The following is a 25,210-nucleotide window of genomic DNA, read 5'->3' as shown; positions in this document are numbered from 1 at the left end:
CACAGACGCCCCAAAGCCCCCTCCTGCTACACAACCCCTCCCCCCACAGACACCCCAATACACAACCCCTCCCATAACACCCCCAAACCCCGCACAGCCCCTCCCCCCACAGACACCCCAAATCCCCCTCCCGCTACACAACCCCTCCCCCATAGACACCCCGAAACCCTACTTCCCTCCACACACCCGCCCGCGGGCCGCGCCCCAGGGGCGGGCCGGGCGGCGGCGGCTCCTCCCCCGGCTCGGGGCAGCCCACGTGGCCCGGCTAAGATGGCGTCTCCCTTGGCAGCTCAGGCTGGGACCGCGCTGCGGGGGCTGGCCCGCCGCTCCGCCCTGCTGAGGGGCAGTTTCCCGGTGAGTGCGCTCGGCTCCCTCCGCCCGCCCCGGGCTGCTCGGGGGGAGCCCTTCCTCCCGGGCGTGGCAGGTCAATGGGGGACCCCCGCCCCCTCTCCGGGGCGGGGCTGATCAACGAATGCCCCCCCATGTCTCCCTCTCTCTGGGGGGGGTCGGTCAGTGGGGGCCCCCACACTGCCCCCACTCCTGGCCCCTTGCCATGGTGGGTGTTTAACGCGTGCCCATCCGAACACCCTACCTGGGCAAGGCTACAAAGTGCTGCCTGTTTATACCTGCATCTGATGAAGTGGGCTTTTGCCCACGAAAGCTTATGCCCAAATAAATGTGTTAGTCTCTAAGGTGCCCCAAGGACGCCTCCTTGTTTTTGCTGATACAGACTAGAGGCTGCCCCTCTGAAATCTGCCAAGTTCACAACCCTCCTGTTTCAGGCAGCGCTCCTGAAGTTTTCTTCTTTTTCCACTCTCCCCTGCTGTGCTGTCAGAGGCAGCCCTTGTCCTAAAGTCCAGGACAGCCCCCTGCAGATGTGCTAGTAACTAATGATGGCACGGAGGTTATCTGATGTTTAGGGCTACGCCCCTACAGCTTTACAGCAAATGAGGTATGTGCAGGATTTGTCAAAAATATGCAAAAACCAGGTACCTCCAGTGAGCACGGACGTGTCTTCCTGTTTAGTTTATGGAACTTGGCTTTCTTCTGACTTCAAGAGTGTCATTTATTTGGGAGTGTATTAAAATCTTTACTTAGGTGGTATTGTATTTGCAGAAAGAAAACAACAAGAGGATTCTGATCCTGCATCCTTTTGCCCATGTAAACCCTTGTGCTCGTGGGTAACAAGTTGCAGGATCGCATCCTAAGGCATAATCTACACTTAAAAGTTAGGTCCAAAGTAAGAACTGTGCTCGGGGTGGGAAAATTCCCACTCCTGAGTGCTGTAGTTAAGCTGACCAACCCCCCCGGCTAGTTCAGTGAAATAATTCTTCTGTCGACCTAGCTACTGCCTCTCATGGCACGTTTCAGGAAGGAGGATTACGTTGATGGAAAAACCCCTTTGGTCGCTGTAGGAAGTGTCCACACTATCGCAGCAAAGCAGCATAAGCATACTGTTGACATGGCCAAAATCAGCCAATGGAAAATGGTCTGCCTAGTTTTATTGTGTTTGACAGCTACTAAGTTTCACTTCTGCTCTATGTGCAAGGCTTATATGACCTTTTTCAAAATCCGAACCTACTGCTTGTTCGGATTTCCCATTTGGGCTAATTTATGTAGAAATCTGGTAAACTGAAAAGAGTTCCTTTTTTGGGGGAGTCTGTTTAATTACAAAAGGCCATCTGAGCAATGTTGTTATCCATTTTCTTGGTGTTGCTTAATGAGACCAAAATTAACATTTGTGTAATTTTAACCAGGATGTGAATATTATGGTTTAAATCAAATTAAAAACTACCTTCTGATAACTATTTCCAGATGGTTTCTAGAGTAGCCTTTTAGATTTGGTTAATTATTTCATCTGCAAGTCTTCCCTCCTAGGCGCCCACTCCTAGTTTTCTTAATGCAAATGTAAAGTGTATCATGGCTGCTTATTATTATCTTGTTAATAGCTATTTGACAGTGGTGCAGAATGCAAAGAAATAATATTTTAATTAAATCTATTGTTAATTGTTTTTAACTGTGGAAGAACTCAGCATAATACATTATTTAAACAATGCAGTAGGAAAGACACTATATTTCTAGTAATGTTATCATGCCTGGGATGATGGAATAAAAATAAAATGGGAAGACCACCAGATTTGCCCTTGGTGCTCTTTGTTCTAGGAGTACAAATCCTGTAGGCTTCTGTGGGAATTGCACTTGTATAACTAAGGGAACAGTTGGGTCTGTGATGTCCAGGGCACAATAGTTTACCCAAGAAGGTCAATAATTGATCTACATGCCATAGTTGTGTGGTCTTAGTGGCATTATGAAACATTTAATGAACCACTTCCTACAGTCTTTAAATTAGGCAAAACTTCCCTGTAAGTTAATGGGAGTTTGGTGTTCACCAGGACTGCAGGCTCACGGTGTACAGTAATAATCATAGGGATAAAATTAGACATGCATTGTAGACACGGTATCATTGGCAGCCAACCGCTTTATTTTTCCTTTTTTATCAGGTCAGTAGCTGCACAGATATTTGCTTTGGTCCATGCTTCAGAGTATAAGTATTTTCCCAGCAGCAATGCCCTCTAGAGCTAACAGAGCATGTTTCCAGTCCTGTTCTGCTCTGCAGGTGTCATTCCCGGTAGTACAGTATTCCGTGAGTTTTATTTCAGATAAAGTACGTTGTTGATTCTGAACATCACTTAATGGAAAAGAAATAGTACTTCTATGTCTACCTGGACCATCTGTAACCAGAGGCAGATTACATAATTGTTCACTCCTAGTTCAGTTTTAAATCTAGAACTACCTGTACCAACTATATCCACCTTCCTTTTATATAAAGTAGTTAAATGGTAAATAATCATGGGTGTAGTATTTGACAATTAGATTGAACTGATATCCAAGGACACACTTTCATCCAAATGTAACTACTGTCAGTCTTATATGTTAGCTCCAAGAGCATTGCTGGTGCTAAAGATGTGATCCTGGCTGGCACAAGATGCTTACAATGTATAATCCTGATTGTGCAATACGAATTGCACAGGCAGATGCCTGCACCTGTCTGAAGCTGTATTGACTTCAGTAGGGCTTAGTGGTGGGTGCAGAGATCTGTCCATGTGGATCTGTTTGAACAATAAGACCCAGATCCATAAGCGTATTTGAACTCCTAACTTCCGTTAATTTCAATGGAAGTTGGAAGCCTAAGTATCTTCTGAGGATCTGGGCCTTTATGAAGATCTGGGCCTTGTAAACACTTACCAAAGGTGATAGGGCTCAGTTCTGTGAGTAGTCCCACAGAAGTTAATAGAATTATTTACAGTAGTAAGCACTAGGTCCAATAATGTTTGCAAGAATGGGCCAAAATGGGATACAATGCCTTCAGATGTGTATGTTCGGTGTCTTGCACAATATTGATCAGGGCCTCTGCGTATTATTGTGATAGAAATAAAGAACAGTGATTATAAAGGTTTTTATTGCATTTCTTCCATGATTCCCCCCCATTTAGCTTCTAATTCATTAAAAAATGTCGGTGGGCCCCAGTCCTTCAACCAATGTGTGTAACCTTTAACTACTGTGAGTAATTTCACTGATTTTGATGACACTGTACAGGTAGTAAAGTTAAATGTATGCTAAAGTGTTTGCTGGTAGTGATCCAAATAAAATTCATGCTCTGCCATACCACAAATGGATATATTGAAAATAAATTATAGTCCAAAACCAGAATTCTCACACTTTTCCTCTTGAGTCTTTAGCTTCATGTAAATTATTTAAACCTTTCTTGGAGATTCAGACTATACTTCAGTTTGACTCTTTGTGGATGACAGATTTGCCCTTGAGCTCTAGTTGTATTATGTCCAGAGGGCCTTGAACCCTGCAGGCATGCAGTGCATGAAAAGCTTGCAGATTTTCATGGATATCCTTGCAAAAAAACAAAATGTGGAGCAAACCTTTGGCCCATTCCTCCTGTGCTAATTTACAGAGACATGACAGTTCCATTGGACATTATGATAAATCTGTTATGGTATGGGGAAGCAGTGGTTATTACTGCAAACATAATATTTTTGCCCTGGTCAGATAATGTATGTTTGAAAATCTAACCTTAGGTAGGCCCTGATCTTGCAAGTAATTCGATGCAGATAGACCCTTGTGCCTTTAAGACAGTGGGACTCTGTGCTGGTGACCACAGCTTTATATAAAGGCAAAAAAACTTTGCCATGCATCTACTTTCTATTCTGCTTCTATTGAGCACTTTTCAGACTGACTTCTAGGTATCTAGTAGAGCGTGTGTGAGTAAGAGACAAAGCCAGGTGGACAGAGAACTACAGTGGGAGCTGAGAGGGACTTCTTGGGTACTCATTCTGGTTGTGACACTCTGAGGATAAGGACACTCATCCTCCCTGCCTTAATTTCCAACCAGTTCACCTAAACAAATGTCACCTCACATGGGTATAGTTTGGATTAATTAGCAGTTTGTAAAGCCTAGTATAAGAATAACTAGTGGTACGGAATCTACTTTCTAATGTACTATTTATAGCTGTGGGTAGACACTGTCCCTGGAGAATCAGTATTCATTTGTAAGAACAACTTGGTGCTCTTTGAAAGAGTTCTTGTATTGTATAGGTATCAAAGTCACTTTCCTCCTATCACCTTGTTTTTTCCCTTCCTCTGGCAGGGTAACATGTTTGGTAATATTATGCCATATCCTTGCAAAACATTGGGTCAACAGAAAATTTTGTTTAACCTCCATTTGATTCTGTTGTCTACCAAATGACCTGCAGAACAGATGTCATGAAGAATGCGTAGGAGTTTGAGCCTGGGTCTTTAATAACCACAGTTTCCTTATATACTTATTCCTCTCCCACCCGGTGTCAGGCTGGGGTAACTATTCCCTGTATATTTTCTTCCTACCCTTCTCCTTTCCTTTTTTTTTTTTTTTTTTTAAAGGGGTTGACTGTCATTGTGAGCTGTCGATTCCTTTGCTTTTTAGGGATGTCATTTTGTTAAATCCAGCTCATTGTTTAGTACAGTTTTGTGGTTACTTAACCAAACTCGGTTACTTGCCGAGTGTCTGACCATGCCTTCAGTTGAGTATCTGAGTGTATTGTTCCCTCAGGCAACCCAATCTCTTTTTTGTAGCTTCAAGCATATACTTCGCAACTTTGAGCATATACCCCAAGGAACTACTCCAGCAAATCCACTTCTTTAATATGCTCTGCTGAAGAAGCAAGCTTCTAGCCATCTGCTGAGCCAGTGTATCTGTACTGTCATCTTTTTTACACTAAATTCTTTAATAAAATGTGGGGCTTCATGATATAAGCATGACTGGTTATGACAGTAACTTAGAAACTGGTAATTATGCACTGATCCATAATTAATATTTATTCAGTTAAAAATCAGATCAATAGTTTAGAGACTTGGAGTTATGGGATGAAATTAAGTAGAGGAAAACTTTAGACTGAATATTGAAGTATTTTCTAACAGTGGAGTTTGCTGGACTGTTGCTCGGGAAGGGTTGCTACTCCAATTGCTTGTGCCATTTAAAAAAAGAGATTGGACAAAGCACTGAACACATACTGTAGGCAGAAATCCTTTCTTGGCGTGACGATGTACATGATGACCTGAAGCCTTCTCTATCTATTTTCTGATTTATCCTGCTGCTGCTGACATAGTCTCACATAGCAGCCAAATATTGTTGGTTGTCTAAAGGGAGAATTCAGAAAAGTTACAGATGGTAACGATAACATCTTTATACACGCAAACATTTATTTGTAAGGACAGATTTATTTTACATTGTTAATCCCATTGTATGCTGATTCAGAGAACAAAAGATATTCAGTAAATATAGGCTTATGAATATCACCTTTATCCACAGGGGAATTACCAGCTTTCTATTTGGTTGGTTTTCTCTCTCTCTCTCTCTGCTTGCCCATAGACTTCTCAAACAGCAACAGTGCTCCATCTTCCAACATATTGAATTAGCTTTTGTTTCTTTTTGTCTGTCTTTTGGTGACCTGACAACATATAAGTCACTATCTGCAGAAATCATAATATTGTAGTTAGACACGTCCTCAGTGTTGAGTGGATGCATAGTGGACTTTGTCTTAAAACAACTCTTTTAATTTATTTAAATTTCCCTTTTTAATATCTTGGGGTCCATAGATCATATGGTGTATTTAATGATTCCGTGACAAATTCTTACAGAAATATAAAGTCCCTGATAGTAAGTCAGCATTCAAAATTAGGCCTGTTCTTGAATATGAAGTGTTAAATTGTTGCTTTGAAAGTCATAGATTCATTTGTGTATATTGCATGAAACACACTCTCTTTAGGTTTTACTTAATTTGAGTAGTACTGATTATTGATTGGCACTGGAAAACACAGTAATTTAACATTCACTTCTACCCTCTGTCCTGCATAATTAATGGTTCAGGTTTAGTTTTCTTCTTTTCATAATATAAAGGTATGGATTCTTGCTGTCTACCAGTGAAGGACCAAAGGTTATATACAAGTTCTTATCAGTTAAATGAGGTTGTACAAGCTGCATTGTAAATGTTGCAACTTTCCTGTGTGCTTTCTTGCTCTGCAGAATGAATGTGACTTTTTATATAGTGCCCATGCAATTTAAGTTAATAAAGCTGAGATTCATCTTAAAGGTGGTGTAGTAGATGGAATGCTGACCTGCAGGATTCAGTGGACCTTAATTTATGTCCTTGTCCCAAACTGAATTAGGTTTTTAAGATTAAACTGTACATGGAAGAGTTGCATTTGTCTGAAAATGAATAAATACTTCGAGAGTCTCAGTAACAGCAATTTTAAAAACACCCAGTCATATGTCGGGTATTCAGAATACTTTAGGAACAGTGAGGAAGCTCTTAGGAATAAAAACTGGCCAAGATGAAAAATGGGAAGGTATTACAAGAACAGGTAAACTCTAGAGCATAGATAATGAGCAATAGTCTCAATTTGTGTTGCTGAAAAAAGAGATGTTCTTACTGTTGTTTACTTTAGCTATGGTACCTAACTCTTGTCCACTTAAATTCTCGGAGATGTCAGCGACTTAGATGAATTCTGGCAGGGAAGTAGGGGGAAGGGAGATTTTTGAGCATATTTGTTAGCTCTCCCTGGTTGTCAAAGATTTTTGGCTAAAAAATGAAGCAGGACATTAAACACTGGGCACAAACTACCAATGGAACACTTCATTATTCTTTTAGATCTTCCGCTAAGGGGTCCATAGACTAAAGAACAATTAAATGGCAGCCAGGAAGGCAGTTACTGCTTAACAAAAAGAAATAATAAAAGAGCTCCTGTTACACAGTATTGACATGAAAGAGTCTGGTAAAGGAAAAATGTACAAGTGCAAGGCAGAGGTAAAAGTACCGTGAGAGTGACTTTGGAATTCACATTAACAATCACTTGCTATAATTTTTAGATAGCCTGTAATAGCTGTAAGAAGAGCTATGCAGTAAAAGCCATTTGCATGCACAACAATAAATTGTATTGGTCTCACAAAACCCAGGAACGGTGATTTATGTTCTCGAGTGCCATCTCAGTGTGGGGACCCTGTTTAATTATTTACATATATATATATATATATATATATATATATATATATATATATATATATGTAGACATCTCTTTTATAGACCACTCCTATAACAATGAGCAAACTAAGGCAGAGGTTAAGTGACTTGCTTGGTGCCACAGATGTAGTTGGGGCCAGAGCCGGGTTGAGTGTTGAGGAGTTCCTGACTCCCACTTCAGTCCTCAAATACAGAACATGAGCTGCTTCCCCTCTCCTCCCTTACTCCCATTTTTCAAATGTCCAATATGAAACTGGTTTGAAGACGATTGGCCGGTTACTGATTGGCTCATCTACCAACAGCTGAGTGTTCTCGCACCTCTATTCATTCTGTACTGTCTCTTATGTGAAGTTGGTGTGGGTTGGCATTGGGCTTGCAGGTGACCTGTCACTCAGTGCCTCATTAATGTTGTCAGCTGACAGGTAGTGTTTTTAGCTACTGGAAGAACACACTTCTGATGAAGGACTGCTCTCTCTTACTCCCTCAGCTCACTGATTAGCTTTTATTGTACAATGAACTTTCCTAGGTCTAAGTGTCTCAATCATTTCAAATGGCTGAGCATATGCAGTGAATGTACCTGCATTTCCAGGAAGCAAGATTGCTTTGTTTTAAAGATGACTTAAAAATAGACTTTTATTTTTCTGAGGTGTTTGATCAGTGATGTTGGAAATGTAGAAATCCACTTTAAGGTCAAAGTCTCTGATGATGAAGAGATAACACTGTTTGCCAGAAGCTGGAAATGAGCGATAGGGGATGGATCACTTGATGCTTACCTGTTCTGTTCATTCCCTCTGGGGCACGTGGCATTGGCCACTGTCGGAAGACAGGATACTGCTGGGCTAGATGGACCTTTGGTTTGACCCAGTATGGCCGTTCTTATGTTTTTAACACTGCTTATAGTGTTCCAGACCCTTGCTTTGGGATTTGATGATGACAGCAGTGTAAATTTCCATCATGTGGTTTTCCAATACCCAACATGACTAATGGAGAAATTCTGGTAAAAAGTGATATGTGATAGGTGGAAAATGCTTGTAACATTTGGTCCCCTATTCCAGCCACACCAGTATCTGTGTGGCACTTATTTAGGGGCTTGCCTCAATTGAATAATTTTTGACTTTTCAGTTTCACTCCAACTGAATAACCCAGGAAATCAGAAGGTTGTATTCCTTCATGGATGTACCATGGTGACTTGAGCTCATTTCAGTCTAGTCTGTGGAAACTATGTAAACCCACCTGGATTTAGTAAACTGACTTGCATGTCAAGATACACTTTGGACAGTTCTGTTTATGTATTATGTTTTCCTCTGTTTCTCCTATCTCTTTCTATTACAATGGATATTTGCATCTTTATTGTTTAAAAATGTTATGCTGCTAGCTGCTCAAAATCATAGTCCACTGTGGGGATGTGATTAGATACCATAAAGATTATTATAGTATGTGACTTAAAGTAATACAGAACAGGAGCAGAAAATTTCTTAAAACAGTGATCCCATTTTATGCTTGATTCCCTAGTAAACACAAGAAAATATTGGCCAGACTGTTTCTAAATTGAGTGTTTATCTAAGTTTTCCATAAAGTGTGAATGACTCCTGTCACCATGTCTTTGTGGGTCACAACTGAGAATATCAAATTCAGGACAAACTGTTGAGAAATAGGGAAGACACACCCCAAAAGTGGTGGTTATTCTCCTTTTAAGATATACCAAACCAGCAACAAAAGTAAACTTCTGTTTGACCACACTGGCTAACAAGAAGTCAGAAAAGGAGTTTCCGTAGGCAATCCAGTCCTGGATTCAACACCCAGGCACTAGACTTAAAGATGAGTGGTTATTAAAACCTGTTTCATCAAATCAAAAGGTGGTTCTGCTCCTAAAGAACCAGCCACACACCCAGGTCAATATACAACTCAGATCTTACCCAATAATCACGCTGTTGCTAATCTTTTAGTATCTAAAATCTAAAGGTTTATTTATAAAAAGAAAGAAAGGTGAGAGTTAAAATTGGTTAACGGAATCAAGTATATATAATAAATGCAAAGTTCTTGGTTCAGGCTTGTAGCAGTGATGGAATAAACTGCTGGCTTAAGTCAAGTCTCTGGTTGCTTCCAGATAATTGGAAGATCCTCAGTCCTTTGGTTAGAATGCTCCCATTAGTATAAGTTCATAGTCCAGAGACTTGAGCAGGAAAGAGGCAAAATGGAGATGTTTCCAGGGCCTTTTATAGCTTCTGCCATGTGGAGGGAAATCCATTGTTTCAAACAAAGCCCTCAGCACAGCTAGTGGAAAATTATAGGTAGCAAGATGGTGTTTGGAGTCACATGGTCAAGTCACATGCTCATGCATGATTTCACTAACAGCAGAGGGCATTACCTATACTCTAGTTGTTCACATGAAAGTCCATCAGGCACGGATGGGTGTCTTCCATGGTCCATTGTGAGTTAAGCCACTTAATTTGAATAGTCCCTTTAAGATGTGCAGGCTAAATACCTTGTGGGCGTTACCCCAGGAGCAAACATATTTGAAACACAGGTATAGAGCCAATGCTCATAACTTCAAATACAAAAATGCTACATGCATACAAATAGCATAATCATATTCAGCAAATCATAACCTTTCCATAGACACCTTACTTGACAACCTTTGTACAAGATTTGTTGCAATTATATAACCCCATATTTTAATCAGAAAACGTCACAATTCCTTAACAGACTTTAAAAAAAATATATTCTCTAATGTACAACAGTATTGAAAAGCTTCATTGATAAAATGATTACTTGAGTTAGGAATTCAGAAGCACTTGTGACCAACTCATTGGTCGTGGCTTGGGTTTCTTAAGAATTCAGAAAGTTTAAATTAGGTTGAAGTAAGTATACTGAAAATTCATAGGAAAGCATAGTCTGAACATCATAAATGTTTTATCTTTTTGTAGGTGGTAAAACAGCCTTAGATTTTCTTTTTCTGCTGGCTGTATTAAATATGCAATGCATTTCTTCAATGTTATATTTTGCATAAAAGTGTAATTTTTACCTTGTAGAAAAATTATGAAGTTAAACATTTTATAAGATGAGAGCAAAAATATTAAATTTCCCCTTAAGATATTTAAAATAAAAGGAACATTTCTAATTTATGTGGAGAAGATATTTCATTTCACTCTTTCAGTTAGTAATGCATATCACCAACAATCATTTCTTTGTAAAGGCAGGGAACGTATTACAGTATTTTCTGCAACTGATTACACAGTTGTATATTGCAGTCTATTTTCAATAGATACTTCAAAGCCCTTATTTTTAGGTCCAGGAAAGCTGCCTTTCCTAAAGCTTTGAAGTTTAAATAAGCAAAATGGCCATAATTTGACTAAAAATAATTTCTAATTGAAAACAGTGCTATTGATAGCTAGTCCATTGACAAAATAGAATTGAATCTGTGAATTTTTATTACGCTTACATTTTATCCAAAAAATAGGTTTATTTAAAAGCAATGAAAATTGGGTCCAGAAATGTGAAGGTGCTCCGAGCGCCTTTGAGTTATAAGCATGTGGATGCTCAATAAACATCCCGAGTACTGATTTATTATGTTGAAGTTTTGTAAATCCTGAAGTTTGTTTAAAAACTGTCATAACTATTTATTTTGCAAATGTTTTCTGATTTAATCTGGTTGTGTGACATTAAGCAACACAAGGTGGGTGTGGTAATATCTCTTACTGGACCAACTTCTGTTGGAGAGAGAGACAGGCTTACACAGAGCACTTCTTCAGGTCTGGGAAACTTACCAAGGCTTGGTCTACACTAGGAACTTATGTTGGTGTAACTATGTTGCTCAGGAGTGTGGAAAATCCATCCCCCCGAGCAACATAGTTATGCTGACCTAACCCCCGGTGTAGACAGTGCTGTGGTGAAGGGAGGGCTTCTCCCATTGACTTAGGTACCATCTCTCTGGGAGGTGGAGTATGGGAGAAGTTTTCCTGTCAGGTAGCATCTTTATTAAGCGCTATAGCAGGACAACTGCACCACTGTAAGTGTAGACAAGCCCTCAGAGCTAAATACAAGATAAATAAACAGATTGTTTAGCAAAAGTAGTTAACACACATTTCAAGGGACCATTCAAGGTGAAGTGGCCTGTTAACACCCCTCCAGTCATAGGGAGGAAAGGAAGGGGTCGGGGAGGCAGCTGGCTGAGGGGGAGTTATTAGATTGTTGCAATAAGCCATAATTCCAGTGTCTCTATTCAGTCCATTGTTTTTAGTGGCTAGCAATGTTATGCTTTTAAGCTCCCAGACTCATCTTTTGAAAGTGTTGTGTAGGTTTCCTTTGAGAATGAGGACTCATAGGTAGGGTGACCATATTTCCCAAAGTGAAAATGGAACGCCGTGTGAGGCTGGCCTGAACCACTTGTTGTCGCCACTGGCCTGAGGCGCGCCCCTCCCCCCTGTGCAGGGCTGGCATTGCTGCTGGCTCCCCTCCCCCCCGAATCTTCCTGTGCACCCAACTTTTTTGTCCAGACTGGCCATTTGTCCCGTTTTGCTCTTGCCAACTGATCATACAAACTTACATTGGTATAACTACATTGCTCAGTGGTGTGAAAAATCCACACCCTTGAGTGACATGATTATTCTGACCTTTATTTCTGTGAATCTATAAGAAGTAAAGGAATAGAGGGAAAGAGGAACAGACTGAAAACAATGCAGGAAAAAATACACCATGCTCCACTGTGAGGAAAATGAAAGGGGGTGGGGAGGAGGACCATGGAGTGAAGCCAGGAGGGCAAAGAAGCAATCACAAAAACGAGAGAGATGTAGTAATTTCCATCATTACATGTTTGTAATTAGCATATTGATCAGCATCTGACAATTAACTACTAGTCTTAACTGTTTTATTCCTTTAAATGGCACGGAGCGTGGCCTTGGTGAGAGGAGGTATGAGGTCACAGGCGTTTAACACACTGGGAAGTAGGTTTAGTCATTTGGCTAGCAGGTGTTTGGATAAAAATGGGTGTTTAGACACTTTTACACGTGTGTTTTGGGGAAAAAAAAGTTTATACTGCAAAAACCTTATAGTGGTCACAAAATTGGCATAATTAAATAGTTTTTGCCGTGCTAGTATAAGTAAGGAACACTTTAGCTTAGCAGCTAGGTGTTTCACAGAATCCTAGGCCTGGAAGGGACCTCGAGTCCAGTTCCCTGCACTCATGGCAGAACTAAGTATTATCTAGACCATCCCTGACAGGTGTTTGTCTAACCTGCTCTTAAAAATATCCAATGATGGAGATTCCAGAACCTCCCTAACCAATTTATTCTAGTGCTTAACCACCCCGGCAGTTAAGAAGTTTTTCCTAATGTCCAACCTACACCTCCCTTGCTTCAATTTAAGCCCATTGCTTCTTTGTCCTATCCTCAGAGGTTAAGAAGAACAATTTTTCTCCCTCCCCCTCGTAACAACCTTTTATATACTTGAAAACTGTTATCATGTCACCTCTCAGTCTTCTCTTTTCCAGACTAAACAAACCCAATTTTTTCAATCTGCCTTCAAAGGTCATGTTTTCTAGACCTTTAATCATTGTTTATGTATAGATAGATATAAAATGTAGTAACTCTTTTTTAAAATGGAAATCACCACATGATCCAGTCCAATAATTTTTTTTGTTGGGGAGAGGGGAGGGATACAATGGAAAGGAAGTAACAAGATTTGGTCAGGGAAGTAACAAGTGCACTTATGGGGAAGAAGGAACGATGGGAGGAGGACTGGGGAGAAGTATGTCAACAGAATGCATATAATGTGATGCAGAATGACTTTAAGGTTTTGTAACTCTTACTAAGCTTAATTTGTGTTTAAATTCTGTGTATGCTAACGGGAGGATAGATATCTTAAGTCAAAATGTTTTGGTGACCTAATACTGAAGACCTAACAAATGAAGATAGACTAAGGGCTTGTGTACCTTACAAAGTTAAATCAACATAAGGCAGCTTATGTTGACCTAACTATGGAGGTGTACATACTACAATGCTCCTCCTGCCGGTTTAATTATTCTGCTACCCTGACATAATAAAACCACCTCGACGAGCGGTGTAGAGCTTAGGGTGTGTAGTTAGAGCAACTCAGCGTCAGTATAGACACTGCATTGCTTAGGTCACCCTAAGTGGCCTCCGGGGGTATCCCACAATGCCCACTGTGACCATTCTGGTCACCGTTTTGAACTGTACTCTCTTGCAGCCAGATACACACCCATGGGCCCCTCCTCTTTTAAAACCCCAAGAAGTTCTGAAATTGCTCTTCCTGTTTGCTTGGCATGGACAGCTCACATTGTATCTTCCCGGCTGAGTATGCCGGCTCCACGCAGCAAACACACTTCTGTGGGGTGAGGAGGCTGTGGGTCTCTGGCTGGATCTGTGGGGAGAAATCACTGTAGGTAGACCAGGGGAGAGAATCAGAAGGACCGCCCTACATTCCCTCCCCCCATTCCATGTATCTTCCAGGGTTGCAGCAGTACCTGAGGCACTCCACCCCACGGGAGATTAAACACGACAGCTGTGAGAGCCTTGTTGGTGTATGTGTTTGTGAATTCCCTGTTCCATCCCCTTTAAAAATACTTTCCCCTGCATGTCTGAAGTTTACCTCAGCATTACATAGGTACGTTTGCATGGGTGTGGAACAAAAATCTACTTATGGAAACCAAATTTATCTTTATTATTCTCCAGGCTGCCGCTAACATTCAAGACAATAGCAATAGGTGCACGTGCATTTTTAGTGTCGGACCCACACAGCAATCATTACAAGGTTCGTAGCACACTGCAAACAATGCCAGACTCAGCACACTATAGGAACACACATTACTGTGGCTCAGTGTTAAAATGCTCCTTCAAGGCCTCCCTCAGCTGAACGGTGCCCCCTCCCGTTGAGCTCCTCTTACAGTCTTATGTTCATAATGTACTGCACAGTACTGAAGAGCAGTGCAGGATCCATGCTTTCTGACAGAGATGGCTGGCTCATAGGTTACCAGGGCAGTTGAAAAGCATCTAGAAACCTAGTAGGATGCCCATAGAATGATGGGATTGAGAAACCTGCAACATGTGACACTGTACCTGCCCCCGTGAGGCATTGCAAACCCCTTCCTAAAACACCCTGCGGCCAGTTGCACAGTGGGATAGCTACCCACGGTGCACTGCTCTCTGTCGATGCAAGTGCTGCTACCGTGGATGCGTTTCGCCGACACAAGGAGTGTCGTGTGGACACACAACTGGTTTACTTGCGTACTTACTGTATGTCGATGTAATTTAAGTCGACTTAACTTTGTAGAGTAGACATAGCCTAAATAAACACTTGGGAGTATTTTAAAACCTAGTTGTAATAAAAGTAATGGCTCTGCTTAATGCTTAAGGATGCATTTCATGTTGGTTTCTCCTGTCAGTAGGTTTGCGCACTTTTAAATATCATGTAAAAAGCATGACTGAGAACTAAAAGGAAGTTAAAGACTCTTGTGCCTGAATAAGTAGATAATCCAATGTTATCCATGAATTAGGTAAGAGAATGTAGTTTTTATAAGTTTTCCTTTAAGGGTCAGCTTTTTGCTGGTAGGTGGGCTTCCGGGCATCTGAGCATTGTAGATCTCCACACATTGTTTTTGTTTTGATCAAAGTTAGTTTAGCGTTTGTGAAATCTTCCAGAATGAGAGCCCTGTTTATCCACAGAATAGGTGCAGCACAAGCTGTAGCGGTAAAGCTTCGTCATATTGCCTGTCACTGGTTCCTCATTCTTCCTTGCAGGGACCACCTGTAGGACTGAGACTATAGGTGAGTCTCCATATTCATTCAATTCTTCTGTCTTTTAGATTCTGACCCCCACATGTTAGTTGTGGTGGAGCAGTTTGTGAAAGGAAAACTTGTCCAGTAAGAACTGGAATAGATGACTGATTTTTTGATAATCCACAAAACAGCCAGTAGATATAAACGGCTGTATTTTTGGCTACTTTGGACATTGGCCATCTTTGAGGGAGAGACCTACAGTGTCCAACTACTCTGTTCCTGTCACTGTTTCTCTTCCCCTCCTTCTCCACCCCCTACTCTTTACTGTTGGTAGACAGCCAGCTCAGGGGACTATTATGTTGGACTTTGCTTAAGTGATTCATTGTTTGCCTTTCTACCAAACTGGCTTATTTTTTTTCCTAATCACTTGTCAGTGAACAGCAAAGACTTCAAGTGTTGTTGCTGGTTCTTTATTTCTCTTTACTTGAACTTCTGGTTCATGAAGATGTACAGTATTGTTCTTTTACTCTACACAGTGTATTCAGCTTTATCTTTTAGAGTCTCTTCTGTTTTTTGGTGCCTTTATTATTATTATTATTATTATAATTATTATTTTAAACTGTCAGCCATAGGCTTTGTGAAGGTCATATGTCACATGAACTTGCAATACTGGATGTTCTCCTGCATAACTCTTGCTTCCACTAACAAGGAGGCTTTGAGTCAAAGTCACCCATCTCCATCATGGAGCCAACTTGAGTCGTGTTTTTGTTTTGGTATCAACACCTGACTCCTAATATTTATTTAATTATGTCACTTTTCCAGCTTCATTCTGTCCATTCAGGTGAGCAGTAACTGCTGTTGCCATTGTTGCTGTCCTTGTGCACCATTTTATTTCCTCTCTGCTGAATCTTCCCTCTTTGCCCCTTCTTTTCTTGTTACTAGCAGAGTGCAAATGTTCAGGTCTGATGCCGTGAATGCAAATGTAGCCTTGTTGCTGTTTGTGGGATGCTAGTTTTTTGTCTTTTGGAAGAGAAGTAGTCAGCATGGCTAATCTGGCCATATTTTTGTCCATAGTATTAATATAGATATTTATTGGGTATTAGTTTAAATACTTGTTGGTTTTATAATATTACAGAAGTCAAAACCAGTATTTGCTTTTCTAGTACGCTGAAATTAGAAGGAAAGAATAATGTTATTTCCCACTTTAAGTGCCTGTGAATACGTGATAAAAATTTAATTGAGAGAATAATGCAGATATTGCTTCTAGTCATTTCCCCCCCCACATATGAAAAACCAGTTACCTCCTCCTTCTGACCTTAGGAGCTGTTTAAGTCAGTCAGATTCTGAAGAGATTAATACAGAGAAACCATACTCACAATCCAAGAGGAATTGTGAGTTGAAAGTTTAATACCTGCTTTTGTTTTTAGGGCCGTGTAACACTGCAGTACATTTATAGGTCGCCTGTTTATTACACTTTTTTTTATTTTTTAATTAACATTCCTCTAGGGAGGTTAGAATTTAATAGTAGCATGCACCAAAACTGAAAATATTCAGACACAATAGATGGTTGAGTGGGAAACAAGTTGGTCATATTCTTTAGTGTGTGACTGCAACTCTTTTAGGACCAATTCCCATTGACTTCAGTGGTGCAGGTCAGGTCTGTGGGTCTTGATTTTCAGAATGTAGCCTCCAGCTGTGGATATAAATACTTGTGGGCACTAAGATTTGCATGCCAAAGTGATGCATTCTCACACCTGTGTTCACAGGTAATAGAATGTTCACACTCACACACCATCCTGTGTGTGCGCGCAGGTGTTCTTCTCTTTCGGCTTCATGTGCAGGTTTTCATGCTGATGTATGCATGTGCAAAACCGGGCATGCACAATTGGAGACTGGGTGGCGGTTCCACTGGATATCCTTTAATATCATTTAAAAAAATAACTGGTCATATTTTAATTTTATTTGTGTAACTGAACTGTTTAAAACCAGTATAGTAATATTTTATAACCTTTATGATCAACACAGCTGCCTTTCCATTGTTCATATGTAGGAGGTGATGAATTAGTGATGCAGGAACCTTGCTATAATAATCCTCTTTAAAAATGTGGTTCTGTTGATAATGTGTGGCTGCCTACTTCTCATGAGGCTGCTAAAGTCAACTGGCAACAAATTAGCTATTTAAACTTTTTGAATTTAATGATGACTTGGGGTTTTCAGTCCTTGGCTTATGTCCTTGCTTTCTTAGATTGTGCTGGAATGATCATTTCTCCCATTGTCCCTTTTTAAAGCAGACTGGGAAAAAGAGCAGCTTCTTTTAACTAATGGGGAAAATGGAAAAGAGTACAAAATGTCTTTCCTTTTCTCACTCTTTTCAGCTAAAATAATTTCACTTTGTGGAACTGAAATATCACTATTTCAGGTAAGCACTTCCCTTGATTTCTGTTAGATTGTCACTTTCTTGATGTTTCATACTGGAATGTGCTGTGTTTCTTGACTTTCTATCTGTAGTCTGCTGAGGCTTTTGTTAAACTACTTCAAAACAGCTTGCTTTGTAATGACAAGAGGAAATTGGCTTTCCATTGAGTCTCAAAGTCTGTGAAAGACTTTAGGGCAAGATCTGTAAAGTCCGATAGAAGACTAAGCTCTAGTTTGAGTGCATGAGATAATACTAAATTAGTGACATAAGCCACCATTGATGTATGTGAAAATCTCTTTGAATCATATTAAACGTAGCCCTTCTGAAGTCTTGCTGCTCCAAAGGATGAACTCCCCAGTGAGTTTGGGTGATTGTTCCAGAGAGGAAAGACTGTTGTCCATTAATTAGGACACTAGACAGACTTGGGTTCAAGTCTCTTCTCCGCTACATACTTTTGTGTCTTCTGACCTTAAAGTCTATGAGTCTGAGGCATGTCCCTTAGCCTCTCTGTGCCTTAGTTCCCCATATGTAAAATGGGGATGTTAATACTTCCCTACCTCATAGAAGTGTTATGAAGGTAAATATATTAATGAATGTGAAGAGCTCACACACTGAAATAATGGGGGCCATATAACTACATCTCTACCCCGATATAACGTGACCTGATATAACACGAATTCGGATATAACGCGGTAAAGCAGCGCTCCAGGGGGCAGGGCTGCGCACTCCGGCGGATCAAAGCAAGTTTGATATAACGCAGTTTCACCTATAACGCGGTAAGATTTTTTGGCTCTCGAGGACAGCGTTATATTGGGGTAGAGGTGTACCTAAGATACATAGATCATTAAGGTCCGCCAGTTCCTCACAGGAAAGTTTCAAGACTGCAAATATGGTCAGCTTTGACTATTTCCAGTGTGTACTTGATATAAATCTGGGGTAAAGCCACATTTAAACACACAAATGGAGATTTTCAGCAGCCTTGAGTGCACAGCAGATCCCACTGAGGTTAGCGGGCATTTGCAAGCACTCGGTACTTGTGAAAATCTAGCCACTTGTTTAGGTACTTAAGTCTTGGCGTCTAGCTTTGAAAATCTTGGTTCTGCTTTCAAATGTTTGGTTGAGTATAATTTTTTAAAACCAGTTTTTAGCTATTTAAAATTGGAAACATTCATTAAAACGTAGCTACAAACCGAACCCTCAGTTTTTCTGCTTTTTCTGTGTGGTGAGATTAACCTAGTTATTTGACTTTAGCATCTTGTTTCTAGAAGGTACATATCTATTAGGAATGCTAATAATTATCCAAATGAATAGGCTGTCTAGCTTTCAGAACGCAGTCTGTTTAGGGGGCATATTTCACAATCTTATTACTTGTGTAATTTGAAGTTGAGATGGTTACATAAACCTTAACAATTGTAGTGACAGGTCTCACTCATTCCGAAGAGTGGGTATACGGTTCAGCAGTATAAAACAGTAAATTGTCCTTGCAGTTTATTGATCAAAATGTTCTAGTCCTTGAAGAACTTGCAAGTGTGACTTATTTTTTTTTTTCCGTTTATGAGGCAGACTATATTTACTGCGCAACAATGTTCATGGTGTACTTTAAAAGGGAAAGTGGAACCAAAAGGCTTATAATTATTAATTGGAGTCTGCTGTCTGTACCTGTCATCTTCAGTTCATTTCAAAATAAGTCCTATTCAAAAGTCCTTTTAAAAAATGTCACAACATTGGGACTTTAAGATGAAAAGTTTCCCCTGCTGAACCTATAGGAGACTGAATGAAAAGATGACTTCATGTAAAATAGGATTGTTCACAAAGTTATGGTTAACTTAAAAAAATCCATTACTCTTGTCATATTTTCATACTATTTTAGATCAGAGGAGGGTAACCTCCATTTCCACCAGGAGGAGATTTAGGTGTGGTTTTTACAGGCTAAGACTGTGCCCTCTTTCTTCTCTGTGCAGTAGTACAGGGCTGTGTCCTGGTTAAGGCCATACTAATGAGGGCAGTGTGGTTTAAACTGGTAATTCCAAATGCAGTTGTTTAACATTGTTTTATCTCTGGGAGGGGTAAGAAGTCTCATCAATGTGGTGCACATGGTGTACCCATGTTACGTTTTGAAATACGGAGATTTATTAGATTTGCTGCAGAATCATCCTAGTTAGTTCTCCTATGAAAGAGAGACAATGCAGGCCAGAATTTCATCCAGTGATTTCTGCATCAAGCCAAATTATTTGTGGCTAAACTGAAGGACATCTTTCAGAAAGACATCCCATGTTGATTTAAAGATTTCAAATGAGTGGTGCCCTGCCGCATTCCTTGGTTCCATTGGCTAGTTACCCTTACTGTTAAAAATTTGCAACTTATTTCTAGTTTGAAATGTTCGTGTGTTGGCTACTACCATACCAGGAAGCAAACAAGAAAGTACATTTAACTAAAAAATATATGTATACATAAACACACATTTATTTAATTAAATGTCTGATAGCTTAACTACTGTAGATAAACTTTTTTTTCCTTAAATGAGCATTGTCGGATACAAACATCTTTTGTTTATTTTCAAAGTTTTCATTCAGTATCAATCCAGCTCTTGTTAGTTTTCTGACAGCAGAGCGTAAGTGTCAAAAAATCAATCAGATTGTTTTTTAAATGGATTCTTCGGCCACACATTTGTATAAGTATACAAAATAAAGCCTACAACACTGGTTCATTTGAAAGCTTCCCCAGTTATCTTTCCTGCTGTTCCTTTTGATATGAACTTCTACTACAATATTGTAATTACATTTATTGAACAGCTCACAGTGTAATAGAAATCTTTTCTTCTATTATTGATGACTTTTTCATTATCCTCTTTGTATGTTTGTTTCCTTCCACATACACTTGGAACTGTAAAGATTTCTTTGTATTACCCATCATAGCACATAAACTAGTGAAATAAGTTGTGAAACAGTAGAGAATCTGATGGATAAGCACATACGTTTTTGGTTAGATACTTTTGCTTTAGATAACATATACTAAAGGTAGATGCTGTTGTCTATTAAGACACACTTCCTAAGGATTTTCCCCCTCATATTTTTCTTCCCAGATGACTTGTTTCCAATATAACCCATTACAAGATGTTCCATATTTATAAACCTGGACACTATAAATATATGGCAGATCATTTGCATTGGTAGAGCTGCTTCACACAGAATCTATGAGCACAGGTTATAGCTATAGTTGGTTCAGTGAAGCAGAATTGCGCGGGTAGGTGTTAGATATTAGTTTGTATTTCATTTGACCAGCCTTAAAATCAAATCTTTCTAACATGGCCATCTTCACTTCATGATATGAATACTGGTTTTCTATCTTGAATAAAGAAGGGATACTGCAAGTCATGAAATTGAGTGTTGTTTTTCCTTTTACATTTGTCCAAATAAAGTGGCTCAAACAAGCTTTGTTTACTATAACTCATAAAATAATCCCCACAAATGCATTTTCTTCTTTTACTGATTGTGAAAGTACAAACTATGGATTTGCCCTGAAAAACTCTTGCTAGGGGAAAATAAGTCCTTCAAGTTACCTTGCTTTTCTGGTGGAGCTATCAAAAATCTCATCACTAACCCAGGCAAGGCAAAATCCTGCATAATATTTATATTTAAATATCATTTTGTCTTTCAAGAACTTTACAAACATTAGTTGAGTAGTCAGTTAAACTTGTCTAATGTAATTCTTAACTGGGACAAATACTGTTTTTGTCTTACGTTGTTTGTACGTATGAATTCTGTTTGGGTATTTTATATAGTTGAAAAGCAGCATGGAAGAGTGTTTCTTCATTGTCCATTACTTAGACTCAGGCTGGGGACACTGGCTGTCCAACATTCTGATTGATCTTTCTGATGACTTCAGACTCCCAGCAAAGCATGGTTGAGATCTCCTATTTGAAATAATCAAAAAATATCTTGTGCATCTGCTAAGTTAAATGGGGAGAGGGGAGTTAGTTTGTGGGGAGTGAGTAGGTCGAACAGGCACCTGGAATGGGAGAAGGTGGGTGTGAATTGCTAAAGATGACTATTTTAAATTGTTCCTTCCCCTCAAAGCTGCCTTTTCATTAGCAGATTGTGGCCCTCCAGTCACTTTCAAGCCACTTTGTAGTGTAAAGCTGAATTGGAAACTCTTCGGTCTCCTGAAACTGGCAGACTAATGGCAGAGTAAGCTACCACAGTAAGAGAATTTTGAAAGCTTTAAAACGGACAATTTGGGATTTTGGAGAACTATGAAATTTTATTTTCCCTTCCTGTCTTCCCAGTGTTAGCTATGTGTAGGGCCCTACCAAAGTCATGGCCGTGAAAAACGAGTCACGGACTGTGAAATCTGGTCTCCCCCCGGGAAATCTGGTCTTTTGTGTATTTTTACCCTATACTATACAGATTTCACAGGGGAGACCAGCGTTTCTCAAACTGGGGCAACCCTAAAGAGGATTGTGGGGGGAGTTGCAAGGTTACTGTAGGGGGGTTGCGGTATTGCCACCCTTACTTTGGCCACTCAGCTCTGAAGGCAGCGCAGGAGAGGGGTCAGGTGCCCAGCTCTGAAGGCAGCGCCCCACCAGCAGCAGCGCACAAGTAAGGATTGCAGTACCGTACCATGCCACCCTTACTTCTGCGCTGCTGCCTTCAGAGTTGGGTCAGGACCCCTACAGTTACACCACCGTGAAATTTCAGATTTAAGTATCTGAAATCATGAAATTTATGATTTTTAAAAATCCTACGACTGTGAAATTTACCAATATGGACCGTTAATTTGGTAGGGCCCTAGCTATGTAGAAGCATGAACAACCAGAATAGACCGGTTTGGCAGTCTTTTGTTGGATCTTTATTTTGAAATGCCTGTTGATTGTCAGTAAAATACTCTGAAAGTGAGGAAATGCATGTCGTGAAAGAGCTTAAAATAAATCTCTTTTCATTAAGAATTCCATGTTGTAAGCCAATGACTCTCAAACTTTTTTTACTGATGACCCCTTTCACATATCAAACCTCTGAGTGCGATCCCCCCTTTATAAATTAAAAACATTTTTTAATATATTTAACACCATTATAAATGCTGGTGGCAAAGCGGGGTTTGGGGTGGAGGTTGACAGCTCGCAGCCCCCCATGTAATAACCTCATGACCCCCTCAGGCGTCCCGACTCCCAGTTTGAGAACCCCTTTTGTAAGCAGTCATTATTTGAAATTAGTAATATTAATGGATGCATTTTTTTAATTACTTCTGCATGGCGAGTGCAGTTTTATTGATGGATTCCTTTTGTCTGTCTGTGTATGCATTACTCCAAAAAAAAAATTGTCTGTTAATCTGGTTACATGCCATTTGTAAGATTTGAACATTTACGGATGCCATAGAACTTGGTGTATCTTCCTTAATTTGTGTTTGTTCTCAAACTTCACATTATTATTATTATTATTTATTACACAGATGAAACAATTATTTGAACCCCATTTGGCTCTATGCTGTAGGAAGTACATAGTAAGAGACAGTCCTTGCCTTAAAGGGTTTGTCTGATTATTTTATAAAATTATGTTTTAGTAACCTTGTACACGTAGATTAACCATTCATATTTTGGTAAGTGCACTTTGTTTTAAACCGAACACTAGTAAATTGCAGGTTGAAGTCCAGAAGCAGAGCCTCTTTAATAGATTATCCAAAAAAGTGCCTGATTTCCAGAAGTGCTTATGCAAACTTGCAATTTATGCATGCAAATGGATACTGGGATGTATAACTTGCCATTTATATCCACCAGTATTCAGTGTGTATGCTCAGTTGATGTAACTGTATGTTCAGTTACGCAGGAAATTACATAATAATTTTTGAAATTCTTATTCTTAAACAAAATTCCAAAGTAGAGTTGAATATCTGAATCTTTGAATGTTTATCTGAATCCATCCTATTAAGATTCTCCCGTCACTGTTTATACAATGCTTTAATATTTGTCCAAGAAAAAACACACCAACCCATTAATATTTAGAGAGAATGTGTTATTTAAAGATTACAGATCTATGGCTTTTAAAGCAGGATGGTAACTGGCTGAAAGTCTTACGTGATCCTCTCCAGTTCTTGCTACGATTTTCACAAACGATGACACTTTTCAGCAAGATATTGCCTGCCAGCAGCCACCAGCTGATTGAGCTAAAGGCTATACAGTTACGTATTTGGCTGAGTTTTATCTGTCATGGACAGGCAGGGATCTGGAAACTGGTGTATCAGCCCAGGACAATCAATTGCTTTACCAATCCAAAACTTGTTCAACATTTGCGGGTCGAAAGCTGCCATTTCTGAACATCAAAGCACATTGAATAGATTGTATGAAGTCGGCTTTTAGTTTCACACAAAAACATTTATTCTTTGGGGTAAGATAAGGCCATGTAGAAATTAACCTACTGAAAGTAAGTGGAAAAACAATGCAAAGTGACTGGCACAATGGATTGGATAATGAATTACATACCCTCTTTTCTAAGTTATAAGTTCAGATCCTATCCAGGTTACTGCTAGCTGGATATCTAATAGCTGTGTCTCTAAGGTATGTGAGATGAATTGGGGTACTCTTTAGTCTGTTTCATGGTGAGTTAGCATCTGAAATTTGAGCATGTTGTGCCAGCATCCTTGGAGTCATTGCTAGTAGTTTCAGCAGAAAGGCCAAAGATTGAATGAACATGAAACTGAACTAGCTTCTCAGGGATAGTGGTGGGGCAGCGTGGTGGAGCTTGCACTACCCGTGTATCCGTTTTGTGGCTAAATGGAAGATTTCATTCTGTGGAGAACTAAGGTAGTATCTTTTCCCAAGCAGCCAATTACCCTACAATTTGAAAACGTTTTTTTTTGTTTTGAATATATTAAGGCAGTTTTTCCTGTTCAAATGCACAAAAAATAAGAGGTTTTATTTTTTGATTTGCTTTTTTAAGCAGACACTTGGAAGAAACCTTGTGGGTCAGATGAAAGATCCTGAGAGTCTGACCGTAATTAATGCTGCATACAGATAAGAACTAAAATATCTTCGTTAACTGCTATTTCCAAATGTCTTTTTATATATGAAAACTGTTTCCTTCTGTAAGATATGCTGTTTGTTACACTCCTGTTTAATTATTGTGGTGTTCTTATTCATTTTCTAATTGTCTTTTAATTTTTATCACCTTGTGACATCTCAAGCAACAGGAAACTGGGTAGGGAACGAACTTAATTTGACATCCCTAAGATAACATGCTACTATTACAGAGAGATGAGGGAGCATCCTTTAGCCCTGAGCATTTTATACAAACAAAACAGCAGGAAATAGAGATGATTGTGGCAGTGTAAAGAGTCAACTTTACTCTCTAGAAATAGCCAATAAATGCCTGGTATATTTAGGTTTTGTGGTGGGGGGGGTCAGGAAAAGATACCTGACTTTTCCTTTTATTGTGCCTGTGTAACACATCTGACTGACAAACGTGGGTGAGGTAATAATATCTTTTATTGGACCAACTTCTGTT

General features: G+C 39.7%; 1 protein-coding gene across 1 annotated transcript in view; it reads left to right on the top strand.

Moving 5' to 3' along the window:
- Positions 1 to 252: 252 nt before the first annotated feature.
- SUCLG2 (succinate-CoA ligase GDP-forming beta subunit) overlaps positions 253 to 25,210 on the top strand; it is a 219,919-nt gene continuing 194,961 nt past the window's right edge. Inside the window, exon 1 of the mRNA XM_026650233.1 lies at positions 253 to 354. Within this exon, the coding sequence (XP_026506018.1) occupies positions 271 to 354 (84 nt within the window). The 5' untranslated portion in view covers positions 253 to 270. The remainder of the gene's footprint in view (positions 355 to 25,210) is intronic.

Source organism: Terrapene carolina, unplaced genomic scaffold, assembly GCF_002925995.2.
Source record: "Terrapene carolina triunguis isolate 2854851 unplaced genomic scaffold, T_m_triunguis-2.0 Scaffold89, whole genome shotgun sequence".
NCBI classification, from domain to species: Eukaryota; Metazoa; Chordata; order Testudines; family Emydidae; genus Terrapene; species Terrapene triunguis.
Note: the sequence above shows the minus strand (reverse complement) of the source record. Positions and strands in the feature narration are given on the sequence as shown.